The sequence below is a fragment of the Eleutherodactylus coqui genome, chromosome 3 (genome assembly GCF_035609145.1).
Source record: "Eleutherodactylus coqui strain aEleCoq1 chromosome 3, aEleCoq1.hap1, whole genome shotgun sequence".
Lineage (NCBI taxonomy): Eukaryota > Metazoa > Chordata > Amphibia > Anura > Eleutherodactylidae > Eleutherodactylus > Eleutherodactylus coqui.
The window spans coordinates 281,290,674-281,307,312 of NC_089839.1; the positions used below are offsets into that span (position 1 = coordinate 281,290,674).

Here is a 16,639-nt window from a genome sequence, read left to right on the forward strand (position 1 = left end):
TCAGATGTCGCGATCTTTGAACTCGGCTAAATTAGCGCGACCATACGGTTCCTTCATGTCTATCTGGATTGTTTAATAGCGACTGGAAGCTTTTTACCCAACGCTGGACTTTCTCCATTTTCCTGTGCATTGAAATCAACACGTTCCATTCTCTGCGGATTGCGCACGCAAATTTTGTATGCGTAAATACATTCGTGTGAATCTAGCCTAATGCAGTAATAAAAAAAAACATAAAGCGATGGCAGAGATGATGTTTCTTCTCCCCTCCAAAAAACGTAGAAAAGTTATGAAATACATTACATGTACGCGAAAAACGGTAGCGATAAAAACTACAGCTCGCCACACAAGAAAACAAACCCTCATACAGCCGTATGGGCAGAAACATAAAAACGCTTTTGGAATGTGAAGATAAAAAAAAACTATAATTCGTTGCGCCCTTAGGTAAAAAAAAGGCCGTGTCCGCAAAGGGTTAAAGGGGTCAGTTATTGTATTATGGGTTATTTGCAGGACCTGTTATGGGGGCACTGAGGGTTACTCTCTGTATTTGGACTATTTCTATTCTGTCAGGTTCATTTAAAAATAATTCTGGTTCTCTGTTTTACATTTTGATCCATTAGAAAAGTCAAAACTAAGAAAATAAGTGAAAACACCTAAACAGACGCTTATCATCTATCTGCATCACGTGACTTCTACCTCTATGGACACGCTCAGTCACCGTGGCAACCAGTTGGTTCCGCCCTCTTAAAGCGGATTGGCCCGCTCCTCCACAGCGCCGCTTCCCACTCTGTTCCGACACTGAGCTCAACATCTGATTGGTTACATCCTAGAAACGCGCCACCTGAGCTCAGCTTGATTGAGTTGTAGAACAGCGAATCACCGTGGCGAATGGGAGGAGTTACCACGAGAGGGGCGGGGCTGAGTTTGACAGCGAAGTATGCATGCGGTAGAAAGGCGAGTGCGCTGAGTAGAGTGCGGCGGGGCAGGTGAGTGCAGCAGCCGATACTATGTTACTGCTACTATTGCAGCGTGCTACATTTACTCTACTGGCAGTGCATGCTGGGAGTTGTAGTTTCACAGCCTCAGGAGAGCCACAGGTTGCATGAAGGATAATGCACTCAGGTTGGGCAGTCATGGGTCAGGATTGGGTCACCATAATGAAGGATTATTTACACTGTTCTTGTGCTTTGCAGGCTCTCCTTCCTCTACAGTGATGGACGTCATCCTGTACCTGGCCGGGTCACTCCTCCTTTTACTCTTGTGGGTCAGAGCCAAGGGCTTTGAGTACGTCCTCGTCCACCACCGCTGGGTGTTTGTGTGCCTCTTCTTGCTCCCTCTCTCCGTTATATTTGATGTGTATTATTACGTCCGAGCCTGGCTGGTGTTTAAGATGTGCAGCGCGCCGAAGCAGCACGACCGCCGCGTGAAGGCGATCCAAGAGCAGGTAAGATGCCACTAAGACTTCCTACATCCTACAGATGTTGTAGCGCGTTCCCGGCGTACCAAAAGAGGTTTACATAGAAGTTTGATGAAGTCGGTCCGAGAATCAAAAAAGTTGCATGCAGCCATACGGCCCCAAGTATCGGCCGCCACGGGGTCATCGTGTGACTGCCTGCAACTTTTGTGATTTACCCCCCCCCCAGAAATCACAGCACTACTGCCTCGCGATTCCTTTGGCGCCTGTTGACGGCGGAAGTTATAATTCCACCCCGTGTGAAGGCACCGTCACGTAAGGGGGGATATTTTTGCATTCTACACCATAAGCCGCAGTAAATTCTGCACCAAGGTCCACATGACTCCAAACAGATTTTGATGCCTAATGAAAATGGCTTAAATCGCCCTGCAATTCTGCACCTAAATCTGCGGTTAGCCCTGTGGATTTAGCTGCGCAATTCCCCAAAATTAAGTTTCCTCTGTGTCCTGGCAGACATATTCTGCCCTTGTGAAGGGTCCCTATGGATGTTTTCACGCAGGTGGAATTAGCCCTCCAAGGGGGCGGATTTGCTGCAAAATATCCGTGCAGACCTTTAGCACGGAAATTCAGCTGCATTTACAGTAGCAGCAAAGTGGATGAGACTTTGAGACTCTCGTCTAAAAGCTGTGGGAGTAATCCGCAGAAAACCCGTGCAGAATTTGATTTGCAGTATAGAATTCAATTCCGCAGCATCTCATTTTTTATTTTTTTTTGCCATTTTCGCTGCTGAATTCCCCTTTTTTCAGTAAAAGGGTGAATTCTGCACAGAAATACATGAAAAACCTGTTTTAAAATCTGCCCCACATGGTGCGGGTGTGGATGCGGGCTTACTGCTGCTGATCTACAGCGGAATGCCCGCTGTAGACATTCCACTGCAAATCGGTTCCTATGTGGACCCGGCCTTAAAGGGGGATTCCAGCATTTTTATTTTTACAATTCATGACCAAAAGGATCCCCCTGTCGGATCTCTGAGGATCAGCCGATTCCCGGGGCCGCTCTCTTTGCGGTCAGTGCAGGAAGCGGAAAGCGCTGACCAGAGCTGCATCTACAATACCAACCGGGGCGACTGCACTGTCATCAGCGCTATTCAGTGGTCGCGGAAATCAACTGATCGGCAGAGACTGCGTATTTACACATGAAGGTAGGAGAAATCTATGGGACCTTCCTGCGTACGAGAAAAACATAGTGAATAATGTGTACGCAACCCCTCCCTGTCCAAATATGCTGTGGATATGCACAATTGTGGTTTGAAAGTGCATGACTGAGTCAGAACGGCAAGCTCCATTCAAGCTTTTGCTATCTTGCAGCTTGGGGAATGGGGTTCTCCAATGTGGACCAAGTCAGACCCCACTGATCTGGCATCTATCACCTATCCAGTGAATAAGTGATTTGGGTCAGAAAAATCTCTTTTAGACCTCTTGTCCACCGCCGGCTCGGATTCCACATTAAGGAGCCTGCAGGAGAATCTGACCCTGCCAATAGCGGCGTCCTCGCGTACCTCACATTTTCTGTACTGCGGATTGTCCGCATGGATCGCCATCGGACATGCGCACAACAGATTTGTTTTTTTAAATCTCCTGCTTTTCCCGGGAAATCTGCAACCCATCTGCAATGTCCATTGCTTAAGGGCCGCGGATCGGACGGCTTTCATTGAAGTCATCAGATTGGCTTCAATAGAAGCCGTCCGCAGGAATCCCCGCTAGAATGGAGCATGCTGCGATTTGTTTTCCGCATGCTCAATGCAGAAAACAAATCCTCATGTGTGCATGGAGGTGCAGACGTCAATGGTTCCCTAAGGGCGACTTGAACTGCGGATCTTCCGCGCAGAAGCTTGGAGCATCCGCACCTCCATGCACAAATACGAATGTGATTTGCGTATTCCGTATGTGTAAAAAAAAAAACCCCGTTTTCTGCTGCTTTTTACCGCGGATGGGCTCTATTGCTCTCTATGGAAGTGAGCAATCCGCAATGCATCTGCGCAGGAAAAAAATTTGCATCTGTGATCGCCGGCAAGCATTTAAAAAAATGCCTAAACTAATACTAATTACTGGTTTCTTCAGAACTTGCCCCACCTGCCATGGTGAGTTGGCTCTAGTATACTATATATTCTAATATCAGTTTTTCCCCAGGTTCGCCGCTGGAAGGCTGAAGGAGGTAAAAACTTCATGTGCACCGGAAGACCCGGCTGGTTAACGGTATCCCTGCGTGTCGGGAAGTACAAGAACACGCACAAGAACATAATGATCAATCTGATGGACATCTTGGAGGTGGACACGAAGAGACAGGTATTGTTTCCCACCCGGAGGTTTGGTCATTCTTGTCTGAAGGCATCGGGCAGAGTACAGTTACAGGATCAGTAATTCCTATACGGTATTATGGGATATTTCTCATGTTCGGTTCCTTAGGTTGTACGCGTGGAGCCGCTGGTGAATATGGGTCAGGTGACGGCTCTTCTTAATTCTATCGGCTGGACTCTTCCAGTATTGCCGGAGCTTGATGATCTGACAGTCGGTAAGTGGCAATGTGTAAAGACATAAAACTGGGCAATAGAGATATCTGTCAACTCTTAAAGGGGTTTTTGGTACATAAAAAAATTCTAATGAGCAGGGAATGTTGTGAAGTGAGAAATAAAAGCAATACTTGCCTCCTTAAATGGCCTTTGGTCCAGTTTAGAGACCCCAGTTTCTTGGAGACTGGGTGACCAATAAAGCACAATTCTAGTAACATAGTATGTAAGGCCTAAAAAAGACCTATGACCATCCAACCCTTCCCCCACCCCCCCACTACCCCTCCCCACACACACACACACACCTCCCCCAATGTTGATCCAGAGGAAGGCAAAAACATTTTTCCCCATTTTTAAGGGTAAGAGTTCCTTCTAGATTCCAATCTGACATTCGGATTAATCCACGGATCAACAGCCCTTCTGAAGTAGCTTTTTGAGATTGTGTATTTTGTTTTCTGACGACGTTCACCATGCGGGTAAATAATGCGTTACTTTAAATCGATCAGACTTTTATTGACGCAGCGAAACCAAATATGGTTTTGGGGTTTTAGTTAGTTTTTTTTATCATACATATATGAAAAAAAGGTTGTTTTTAAATTACTTTTTATTTTTTAATAATAAAACTTTTTTAAACTTTTTTTTTTTTTAACATTGTTTTTAGACCTCATAGGGCTCAAGGAATTGTGATGTTTGATCACTTCTGCAGAACTAACAGCAGCATTTAAAGGGTTAGCAGATGTGATCAGCTCTCTCTCTCTCCCCCCCCCCCCCCCCCCCACTCACCCACGGGGCCCCCCGAATCTTTTCGCCCGAGTACGGAAGTACTCGAAAATCGCGGTACTCGGGCGAAAAAGGGGCGTGGCCGAGTAGGTTCGCTCATCTCTAGACCTGACCCATCCATTTGTTGCATGATGAACCCAAGGTTTCTGGAGTCAGTTTGGCTTCTGTTCATTAAGGGTTGTGAAGAAAGGATTGGTATCCCTATTAAACTCCAATGTGCTCCAATAACTGTATCTGCCGCTGCAGGTGGTCTGATCATGGGAACAGGAATTGAATCCTCATCCCATAACTTTGGACTTTTCCAACACATCTGCACGGCCTATGAACTTGTCCTTGCTGATGGAAGCCTTGTGCGGTGTACACCGGTAAGACAGAATACGTTTTTAGTGTTCATTTTGGTGTGTTTTGCGCTTTATTTTTTTTCACTTTTGTGATCACTATTTTGTAGTAATTGTCTAAAAAATTCTCCTCTCAGACAGAAAATTCCGACCTCTTCTATGCCGTCCCCTGGTCTTGTGGAACGTTGGGCTTCTTGGTTGCTGCAGAAATAAAGATTGTCCCAGCTAAGAAGTATGTGAAGCTGAACTACACCCCTGTGAGAGGCCTGGAGAAAATCTGCGAGAGGTTTTCAAGAGAGTCCAAGAAAAAAGACAATTATTTTGTGGAAGGTTTGGTCTACTCCGCTGATGAGGCTGTGATAATGACTGGAGTCCTGACTGATGAGGCTCAGCCGGGCCAAGTACGTAACTCTGTAATTTCCCAAATTGGTTCTTCTGTATCTCGTCACACTTGATCTGTAAAGGGAACCCGTAACCGGGTTCATGCTGTGCAAACCATGGGCAGCATGGGACAGGTATGTACACTGCGGTCATGTATGTCTTCTGAAACACTGTAATCTTTCAGAGTGAACATGCACTAAAGTTTGACTCAGAAGGGCGCTCTGAGTCACAGGGACGGGGCCGGCCTTTCCCTGCCTGCATTGTCTAGAGTGATAGCGCTCTCTCCGTTTGTGTATAGGGGAAGAGTTGTCACTCTAGGCACGCTGGGTCGAAGAGAGGCTGGCACAAAACTGCCCCATCCGCGTGACTCGGAGTGCCCTTTCGAGTCAAACGTCAATATATGATTACTTTAAAAGTCTCCGGTGTTTTAGAATAACACATAGATGAGCACCGTGTACATATCTCTCCCGGGGTTCATGCTGCCTGTGGTTTAGGCAGCGTGAACCTGGTGACAGGTTCTCTTTAAAGGCTATGGACAACTTGGAGCCTTTTTTTCTACTTGAATGCATGCATTTTTGCAGTAGTGTTTTATTAAAAATGTTGCATTGTTTGGCTTCTGCAGCCTCTATGTATCACAGTATACAGCAAGCTGCAGAATGGCGTTCGCAGTAAAATCTGGCAGCAAGCGTGACTGAGGGCTCGGTCTGCATCTTTTCTCTCTTCTCTCTCTTCTTTTAAACAAACTTATAAGCTTATTTATGATAAAAATCAAGCTTAAGCTTTGATTTGGTTCTAATTCAGCTTAGAGGTTTGTTCAGGAGACGAGCTGGAGAATGAGCCGTCAGATAAGGTCACTGACAGATTTCACTGTGAACATCATTCTGCAGCTTGCTTGTATACTATGCTACACACAAGCTGCAGAAGGCAAACAATGTAACAGTTTTTTTAAAAATAAAACACTACATCAGACATGGTTTTTAGACCAAAATACATGCATTTAAGTAAAAAACCATGATGTCTTTACTAACATAATTGTACTCTGGTGTATTCAAAGGTAAATAGAATTGGAAATTATTGGAAACCCTGGTTTTTCCGTCATGTGGAATCCTATTTAAAGAATAACCGAAGTGGAACAGAGTACATTCCCTTACGCCATTACTACCACAGACATACAAAGAGTATCTTCTGGGAGCTGCAGGTAAGATTTAATGTAAAAACTATAGTGGCACGCAATGATTGTATAGACTCCGTAAATAAGACTAGTCGTAGTGTGGATGCTTATCTATAGAAGCATTTCCTCTTACTGGAAGTTGGAGCACCTTGGAGAAAGTAGCGACCTGCACTATTCCCATGTAGTCATTTTGATACCTTGTTTCATCTGGAATACTGTGTCCAGTTCTGGGCACCCTACTTTAAAAAAGACACATGGACAAACTGGAGCAAGTTTAGAGAACAGCTACCAAGATTGTGAGCGGTCTGCAAATCATGTCCTATGAGGAACGGTTAAAGGATCTGGGAATGTTTAGCTTGCAAAAAAGAAGGCTGAGAAGAGACTTAAGCCTTTCCAATCCACTGTCTGATGTCTGAAGACATTCTGATTAAAGGCTGTACAGCTTTGATGTCGAAAGACGTCCGGCAGGGTATTTTTACTGTATATTACTGGCTGCTCTGTTGTCGGGGGGGGGGGGGGCGGCGGCCTCTCCAGCATATCCCATACCGCAGTATTGGCTCTAGCCAGCAGATGGCGCCATTGTATAATGGCAGAAAGAGAAAAACCCCTAGGAAACTCTGAATCCAAAATTTAATTGCAACGGGTTAATAGCTGTCTACAAATATGTGAAGGGCTGTCACAGTGCAGAGGGGTCAGTCCTATTCTCATCTGTACAAGGAAAGACCAGAAGCAATGGGATGAAACTGAAAGGGAGGAGACACAAATTAGATATTAGACAGTGAGGGGGATCAATGAGTGGAACAGGTTACCACAGGAGGGGGTGAGTTCTCCTTCAATGGAAGTCTTAACACAGAGGCTGGACAGACATTTGTCTGAGATACTTTAGTGAATCCAGCTCTGATCAGGGGTTGGACCCGATAACCCTGGAGGTCCCTTCCAACTCTACCAGTCTATGATTCTATATATCTGTCTGGGATGATTTAGTGATCCTGCACTGAGCAGGGGGTTGGACCCGATGACCCCGGAAGTCTTTTCCAACTCTACCATTCTATGATTCTATGTATTTGTCAGGGATGACTTAGTAAATCCTGCACTGAGCAGAGGGTTGGACCCGATAACCCTGGAGGTCCCTTCCAACTCTACCATTCTATGATTCCCCACATTGTGTTTCATGCATATCAACTGTTATGAACCAATGCATAATTTCTCTAATACTGAATATTCAGTTCTGGGTGGACTTGAGCCTTAATATACTTATTTATCTGATTACATATTAAAAAATGCTCCCCTGAAAACACATTTTTCCACCCTTGCACTTCTTACTGGCCTGCCGCAATCTAGAGGTCTCTTCTGTATATTACAGCCACTTCCATGCAGTGTAGCCCTGTGTCTGATGCTTATCAGGCATCATCTTGATGTTACTTTTACTTTCAAACAACCCCATAGTGCATCAGCACAGCATTAGATGGAGGTTGTACCATCTTTGCCAGCTGGGTGGACAATTTAAATATCATTTAAGTGCTACATTCACCTAAATAAGATACAGACTGTAGGTATACAGGGAGGAGGATGAACTATAATCTTCATATAACTGCGCCAGGGACCTTTAATCACCAGCTGTGATGTGATTGGAGTTACTGTCCTCCTGAGAACAGCATATGTAGTACAGGCCATATATGAAGTTCTAGTAGTTACCCCCCCCCCCCTCTTCAGAGAACATTAAGGTTAGAAAATTCTAAGGAGGGTTCACCATGAGATCACATGACCCAACTGGAGGGAATTTTTCGGAATAACGAAACTAGGTGAGACTAGCTGACTTATGTATACTGGGGTGGTTACATAATAAATGAATGAAAAACTGAATTCCGGGGACTGCTTCTTTAAGCTCATTTGCAGCCGTTGATGGCTTTCTCCCTTTTGTTCTAGGACATTATTCCATTCGGCAATCACCCGCTGTTTCGTTACGTGTTTGGCTGGATGGTGCCTCCAAAAATCTCACTATTAAAGCTCACCCAAGGAGAAACCATCCGAAAGCTGTATGAGCAGCATCATGTGGTGCAGGACATGCTCGTTCCAATGAAATGTCTGCAGAGAGCCATCGATGTCTTTCACAAGGAGATTAATGTATGTATCTGGTTTCTCGAAAGTAAATGACCCCTTTAACCCCTTCATGACATGGCCTATTTGGGGCTTAAGGACGCAATGATTTTTGTCGGATTTTCTTCTCCATTTATCAAAAGTCATAAGTTTTTTTATTTTTCCGTCGATGCGGCTGTATAAGGGCTTGTTTTTTGCGTGGCGAACTGTCGTTTTTATCGGTGCCACTTTTGGGTACATTTGACTATATTGTAAACCTTTTTTTTTTTATGATAGCAGGGAGAGAAAACGCATCAATTCTGCCATAGATTTATTTATTTATTTATTTTTTTTTTTTTTTTACAGCGTTAATCATGCAGCATAAATTACACAATACATTTTTTCTGCGGGCCGGTACGGTTACAACGATACCAAAGTTCTTACATTTTTTTAAAGATTTTTTTCCAATTTTTTGCAATAAAAACACTTTTTTTTCGAAATCTTTTTTTTTTTTTTTCTAAATTGCTGCATTCAAAGTCCTGTAACCTTTTTTTTTTTTTTTTATGTACGGAGCTCTATGAGGGCTTATTTTTTGCGAGACGAGCTGTAGTTTTTATTGGTACCATTTTGGAGTACATACGGCTTTTTTGATCACTTTTATTGCGTTTTTAAGGAGGCACAATGCTAAAAATTAGCATTTTGCCTCAGTTTTTTTGCGTTTTTCTTTACACAACTTCTGTCCCCCTGGGGGACTTTGACCACAGTACTGCCCATTGCTGTGATAAGGCATGGCAGGGCTACTGCCAAATTGTGTTTGCTCGGGTGAACGATTTATCAACGATTTCTCGCTTTGTGTAAAACCACCGTTAGCGCCACTGTTCTCCAGGCTTCAGAGCTGCAATCTACCAGCTACTTTTTGGTAGGGCAATATGTGTGCAGAGCTTGCTCCGATGATTTCCTTTATGTGAGGGGTCCTCTTTACTGTACAGTGCCTGCTATAGTCTGCAGTAGCAAAGCACTGCTGTTAGAGATATGTCTGACTGTTGCTAGTGATTGCTAGCAGAACCATGAATGCAGCTCTGGAGTGTATTACGGGTTGTGATTTTGGATGAATGAACAGTAAATTATTGAATTGCGTTTTTTGACATTTTATGTAGATTATATTGATGTATAAGCCGTAAAGTGGTCGGATCCAAGGTTATAATTTTAATAAGTTTATGGTTTTCGCAGGTCTACCCACTTTGGCTTTGTCCTTTCATTCTGCCAAGTCATCCTGGCATGGTCCATCCCAAGGGTAATGAAGCAGAGCTCTATGTAGATATTGGGGCATATGGGGAACCGAAGACAAAACATTTTGATGCCAAAGCTTCTATGCGCCAATTGGAAAAATTTGTCAGAGACGTCCATGGGTAAGTCATAATATTAGCATCCATTGAGCTTTCTGTCATAGGTTTCCGTTTGAATACCCGAAAATGGTATTCAAATAGAACCCTTAGTAGAACCATTGACTTGAGTGAGGCAAACGGAGACCATGAGTGCCAACTTTGGTCTTCGTTTGTTTCCATTTTTTGGGGAGGACACAATAATGTAGTTGACTACAATATTGTATCCTCCAAAAAGACGGAAACGGGGTGAAACAAAGACTAAGGGCTGCACCTTGTGGTCTTGGTTTGCCTCATTAAAGCCAATGGTTCCAGTATGGATTCAGTTTGAATACCTTTTCCCTGTGCCAGAAAACTTAACAGAGTGCTTATAGGGGTTGTCTCGCGAAACCAAGTGGGTCTATACACTTCTGTATGGCCATATTAATGCACTTTGTAATATACATCGTGCATTAAATATGAGCCATACAGAAGTTATTCACTTACCTGCTCCGTTGCTAGCGTCCTCGTCTCCATGGTTCCGTCTAAATTCGCTGGCAGCTTGATTTTTTTTAGACGCGCTTGCGCAGTCCGGTCTTCTCCTTTCAGCACGAGCCGCTTCAGTGTGCTCCCCGCTACAGCTCTTCTGCGCATGCGCAGACGAGCTGTCACTGCTCGGGAGCGCGCTGGAGCGGCCATTCTGTACCATCCTCTGTTAGAGGAAGGTGCAGAGCCGCCCAGCTGTCGGGGGGCTGTGATGGGGGGGGGGGGGGGGGCTGTCGCTGTGATGGGGGGGCTGTCGCTGTGCTGGGGGGGCTGTCGCTGTGCCGGTTACCTGCTGCCTGGCGGTGGGTGACTGTGTGCCGTGGTCGGCCGCGTTCAATCCAGGGGTCCGGTCGGCGGCTGCGGGGCGTCTGGTTGTCAGGGAGACACAGCTGGTAGCGTCTCGGGAGCGCGCACGTCGGGCTACAGCAAGCGATGGGAAAAGAGCTGGCGGCCATCTTGGGAAAATTTTTATAAGTTGCTGAAACGCTGGAACTGTAAGTACAAACCAGCTAGAAAAGTCATTTACAGGGGGGCTTAGTAATGTATGCTTAATAAGGGGGACTGGGCAAAAAAAAAAATTCAGTGCTTCCTCGAGACAACCCCTTTAAAGGGTTTTCATAGTTAAAACTTTTATGTTAAAAAGGCTCCCACATGTCAAAAACATAAAAAAATGTCATGCTCGCCTCTCCCCACAAGTCCCCCACTGGCGGCTACTGGTCACCTTGCTGACGTAATATTTACAGGTTGCAGTCTCCTATGTATGGGACTTTACAGGCTGCTGCAGGAAATTGCAGAGCTCAGCGATCGATCAGTGAGCTCTGCCGTTGGCTGCAGAAGCCTGTCACGTCCCATATAAAGGCAGCTGCAGCCTGTAAGCATTACATCGGTGAGGAAACTCAGAGCTACTGGCGGCAGACTTTCGGGGAGATTTATTATAAACCCAGCAAGAAGAACAACTGCGCCACAGATTTTAGATGAGGATGCAAGTAAAAATTGCTTTATATCATTTGGCAAGCTAATGTAGGAAAGGATATAATCTAATGAAGATCATTGTTAATACCAAGTAAACCATGCGGGGGCAATAGGAAAAGCTCCTAGTAACCCACCGAGCGATGCTTCGTAGATGAGTTCCTGTCTAATCTCTGAAGCCTCGCTCAGTGGATCACTAGAGGCTTTCCCTATTGGACAATACAAAAAAGAAAAAATGCCCGCTAACCAACCAATCTCGCCAGAGGACAGAAGCAACGGACACGCTTGACCAGGCACAGCAAGGACGCAAAAGGCCATAACTAAGGACTCGAAACGTGTCCAGAGCATTTTTCTTGTGAGTTAGCTGGATATTTGATCTACACGATTTCATTATTTTTTTAGATTAAACGATAATTTTAAAGTTTTTAGTGTTTTTACAAATTTTTTTCACATTGGATGAGCTGGACCTTTTCCTTTTTTTTTAGTTTTCCTATTGTCCCCACACAGTTTACCTGGTACCAACAATGCTCTTCATTATACTATATCCTTTCCTACATTAGCTTGATAAAGGACATTCTAGTCCAAAACGTGACCACTGTTCTTTCATGTGTAAAACCCCTACTTGCATCCTAATCTAAAGTCTGTGGTGCGGTTCTTGTGGGAATTCTTGGTAATTTTGAGGCTGTAGAGATGAGTGAGTATACTCACTAAGGCACATTACTCGAGCGAGTAGTGCCTTAGCCGAGTATCTCCCCGCTCGTCTCTAAAGATTCGGGGGCTGGCGGGGGGCGGGGAGCGGCGGGGGAGAGCGGGGAGGAACGGAGGGGAGATCTCTCTCTCCCTCTCTCACCCCCCCGCTCCCCGCCGCAACTCACCTGTCACCCGCGCCGGCCCCCGAATCTTTAAAGACAAGCGGGGAGATACTCAGCTAAGGCACTACTCGCTCGAATAATGTGCCTTAGCGAGTATACTTGCTCATCTCCATTTATACGCACACAGCAGTTGCCTTGTATTTTTCAAGGGACTGTTGCAGCCATTGACTAATTAAGCTCTTTATTATGTCTTTGACATGGGGGGCGCTATCTTCACATAAAAGTTCTACAACCCCTTTAACATAGTGTGAGCTCAGCTTTAGTATGACACCAGTATGTAGTCCACTGTATAATGCAGCTGTCAGTAAAGGGAAGTGCCCGGGCTGTGAAATAACTTAGCTCTGAAGTTCTGTAGACGACATTTAGTAATTAATTTCTTGTAATTGATGAAATAGCCGTTTCCTAATATTAGGTGGACAGTAACAAAATAGCAGCTAAAAAGTAACTCTACATTCACAAACTCAGGTGACCTCTCGGTTCAAGTCATAACAGCGAGCAAAGTCTCACATATTGTAGATAAGAGGTCAAAGATCACACTCCAGCAGATAACTCATATTCACTCCAGCAGATAACTCATATTTACAACGAGTATTTAGAAACTTTCCTCATAATATACTTAGCCATTTTTTCCCCTTGGGTCATAATTTTGCCACTTCCATCCAGCAGTATGTGTGCTGTAGCTTAATGTTTCCATTGTTTTCATACCAGACACTTAGTTTATTTAAGTTTTAATGCTTATCCCTTTCCAATCCAGTGCCGGGCCTCGTTTAACACTCAGATTTCCCTGCATTGCTCTGATGTCAAGCACGGTCCAACGCGTTTCTAACACTATGCAGGACAGCGCTCCGATGACGGCCCTGTCTTGCATACTATAATACACGTATGCAGAGCAGCCTCCGACATCAGAGAGCTGTCCTGCATAGTGTTAGAAACGTGCTATACACATTGTATGCAGTTACAGAGGTATCCGTATCTATCTTTAGAGAAATTAGAAATTAATAGTTTTATTATATAAATGTATATCGATATACATATATTTACAGGATTATTATTAATGATCTCTCCGATGTGAAACACTCAGAACGTGTCTTTAATTTTCTAAAAATTACTAATAAAATCTCCATGACAGCTTATTTTTATGTGTTTTTACACAATGTATCTACTCTGTGAATAAGTGATAAATGTTAGATGAATGGGAACCCCACAATCACTATTATAATGGTTCCTGAGTCCTGCGTTTCTCCTCACATCCATGTCCAGGGTGAGGAGGTGCTTGAGCATTTACGCTACCGCTCTGTACGATTCTCTCAAAAATATGGAAATCATTGAGCACCCTTAATATCTGCCATACATAAGCTAAAACCTCTATAAGCTGCCATGTGGACTTGATCACCTTTATGATTGTTCCTTTTCTCCATTCAGTTTTCAGATGCTTTATGCAGATTGCTACATGAGCCGGGAAGAATTCTGGGAGATGTTTGATGGATCCTTGTATCAAAAGTTGCGTCAGAAGCTAGGTTGTAAGAACGCTTTTCCAGAGGTGTATGATAAAATTTGCAAAGCTGCCCGACACTGAGCGCAATACGTATTTGTTATAGAACATTACTTTTTTTTTTTTTTTTTTTTTTTTAACTTAAAAACCCCCAAAAAACAGGATACAAGTCCCAACAGTCAGATTAAGGACTTGGCAATTTATGACAACCCTTTAACAACTGTGCCTCGCCACTCCACCTGTGCATCCATTGCCGTATTTTTTAAGTCTAACATTACAGATTGAAGTGGCATCCTCTCTACTGCTGTCTGTGGCACTACCTCCATGTGTCACCATCTGTTCTCAAAGGCCACTTTCAAAATCTGTGCTGGCAGACAGGTACAGAACTCCCACAGAAAACAAACTCATTCATATGAGCAATTTTTCACTCGAATTGATGGTCCAAGTGTAAAAAATTTCTGCAAGTCCTATTTTCATGTGAGTCTTGCACAAGAATGGGACCTGTAATGGTCAGAGTGCCCGTGTGCTGGGCAATGCAAGTTGCACCTGAGAATGTCAGGCGCAATTCCAATTGGCAATGTAAGTAAAGCCTTAAAGCCCTGTTTAACCGAAGAAGAACTGGCCCAGTGCTGGAGACGTTTAATTGTAGATCTATCTGTTGCAGAGACCTAATTAGTGCTGTTACATGAGCATTTTCTCTGCAGAATGCATACGCAGCCACGCTGATTGCAGCCGGTACTTGGAATTGTTAGTTCAATCACTGTGACAAATCCAGGTGCCAGCTGTGATCAGCATTTCCCCGCCTGTGTTTTGTGAGGGAGAAACCCTGCCCTGTAGTAGCGCTCGAGTGACTTTACATTGTTCTGTTAAAGAAATCTTAAGGCGATGACGAAAGCCCTATGCATCCATTACGACTACTTCCTGTCCAGCACAACTGCTTCCATGATGCCACTGTTGTCCATCCAAGATTACTGAGCCAAGTTGTGTAGGTGAATGTGAACCTTGGTGATGAAGCCTGAACGTCTCCGGAAATCTGAAGTTATTTTGCTGATATAAGCCCAAAGATGGCCACATTTGTATATCTGGATGAAAGTGCCAACCAGCAGGATGCTTTAATTACTGAATGACTTTGTGTAATTCCTTATGTTGTGACAATATGAGTGTAGTCACCCGTGAGCAAGGACTTTTATTAAAGTGCAAATGAGCAGTTTGTTGTATAATCTACAGTACATGCTTATTTCTTGGTCAATGCTATGTTAGTAGCACATGGAAAATCTGTGGAGAGATCTATGGTATGTGCTATTCAGTGAATGTTATTAGTCTGTCACTGGAATATTGACAAGGGGGCACAGTGTGTGGGTATTACATGTCCAATGAGGTGCAGTGTTGGCGTATAAATGGCAAACAGGCTTTGCACCAAGTTAATATGTGTTTTAGACCCTTTGATGAACGGATGTTCCTTTGTAGAAATGGGTGATGTGGCCTAAATGTGATACTGTGTGCCAGAAAATGGCAATTTTTGACAAACTACGCCAACTCTTAGGTGGTAGAACAGTAAACTAGACCGTTTTGAAATTCAACAGATTGATCATTTAACAGTCACTTTGACAAATCTGGTGTATTTTAAGACTGCCTAGTCTAAAGGCCCATTTAGATACGATTATTGCTCCAGCGCCATCTTTTGAGTGATAATCATTGTGTATAAATGTGCCCATCTTTCACTTTTCTGCCAAACAATGAATTTCAGTTCTGCATGAAACCCATTGTTCAGCAGAACAGCTGATAAGACGGGCCGCACGCTGTGTTCTGCCCAGGAAGCGCTGATTACATTGTCTCAGCTGTCAGCCCTGTGGCAGAACAAATGGAATTTATTCAGAGAACAGTGGGTGGTCTGTTCTATGAATACAGCTCCCAGTGACTCACACACTACTAATTGGTACTAATAGGCATTAGTACCAAGTAGTAGTTTATGCAAAATGATCGCTCAAAAGCCATCTTTTGAATGATCATCTTTGTGTCTAAATGCACCCTAAGGGGCACATTTATCTAACTCTGGTGTTAAGAGTCTTAAGCTTCTTTATATTTTGCACATTTTGAGCTGCTCTGCACCACTTTTGGAAATCTGTGGTAGCTCAGTTTGCGGTATTTTTGCAATAAAATGAACGCCATTTTCTGCCATAAACTAAAGTGACTTTGAAGTGCTGCGGCTGGCCAAGCCCTGCCCTCTTTTTACAAACTTTGTGAGGGCAGCATAAAAAGCATAAAAGTAATGTTTTTTTGCACAAGCCAGAATTGGTGTAAATGTGTTTTAGGAATTCCCATCCACGTTTGCATTGTCTAGCTGTAATAGACAGCATTAGTTATGCGGTGGACACTATAGGGCTATATCTACACGGGGCAGATTTGTTGCAGGTTTTTCATGTTGACTATTTGCATGGAACATCTACGGCATTTACAGTAATAGAAAAGTGAATAACGATTTTAAAAAAACTTCTTAGGCTGTGGAAATTGACATGATGTATGGAATTAAAATCTGCAACATGTCAATTAAATGACTTTTTTTTTTTTTTTTTTTGGTGCAAATTACATCTTTTCGAAGGAAACTACATTTGCATGTCCGCGTTTTACCCATGGACACACGGCGTTTTTCACGCATCGCTTCTGTGAAATGCCGAT

The 16,639-nt window shown here is 43.8% G+C and overlaps 1 protein-coding gene across 2 annotated transcripts; it reads left to right on the forward strand.

Annotated features, from left to right (window-relative positions):
- The first annotated feature begins 923 nt into the window (after nucleotides 1–923).
- Nucleotides 924–15,183, forward strand: DHCR24 (24-dehydrocholesterol reductase). Of its 2 annotated transcripts, none has more exons than XM_066597520.1 (10): nucleotides 924–983; nucleotides 1,191–1,441; nucleotides 3,601–3,756; nucleotides 3,877–3,982; nucleotides 5,004–5,122; nucleotides 5,233–5,496; nucleotides 6,531–6,674; nucleotides 8,574–8,771; nucleotides 9,954–10,132; nucleotides 13,894–15,183. In XM_066597520.1, the coding sequence occupies exons 2-10, from the start codon at nucleotides 1,211–1,213 to the stop codon at nucleotides 14,045–14,047; spliced, it is 1,551 nt and encodes a 516-aa protein (XP_066453617.1). In that variant the 5' UTR covers nucleotides 924–983; nucleotides 1,191–1,210; the 3' UTR covers nucleotides 14,048–15,183. The 2 variants fall into 2 exon arrangements, with proteins under 2 accessions (XP_066453617.1, XP_066453616.1); XM_066597519.1 differs by lacking the exon at nucleotides 924–983 and adding an exon at nucleotides 997–1,119.
- Nucleotides 15,184–16,639: the final 1,456 nt, after the last annotated feature.

Excerpts from the sequence above, each read along its gene's own strand:
- DHCR24 (XM_066597519.1), top strand. Across the intron at positions 5,123-5,232 it reads GCCTTGTGCGGTGTACACCG|ACAGAAAATTCCGACCTCTT; the intron begins GTAAGACAGAAT and ends TTCTCCTCTCAG. Across the intron at positions 5,497-6,530 it reads ATGAGGCTCAGCCGGGCCAA|GTAAATAGAATTGGAAATTA; the intron begins GTACGTAACTCT and ends GTGTATTCAAAG.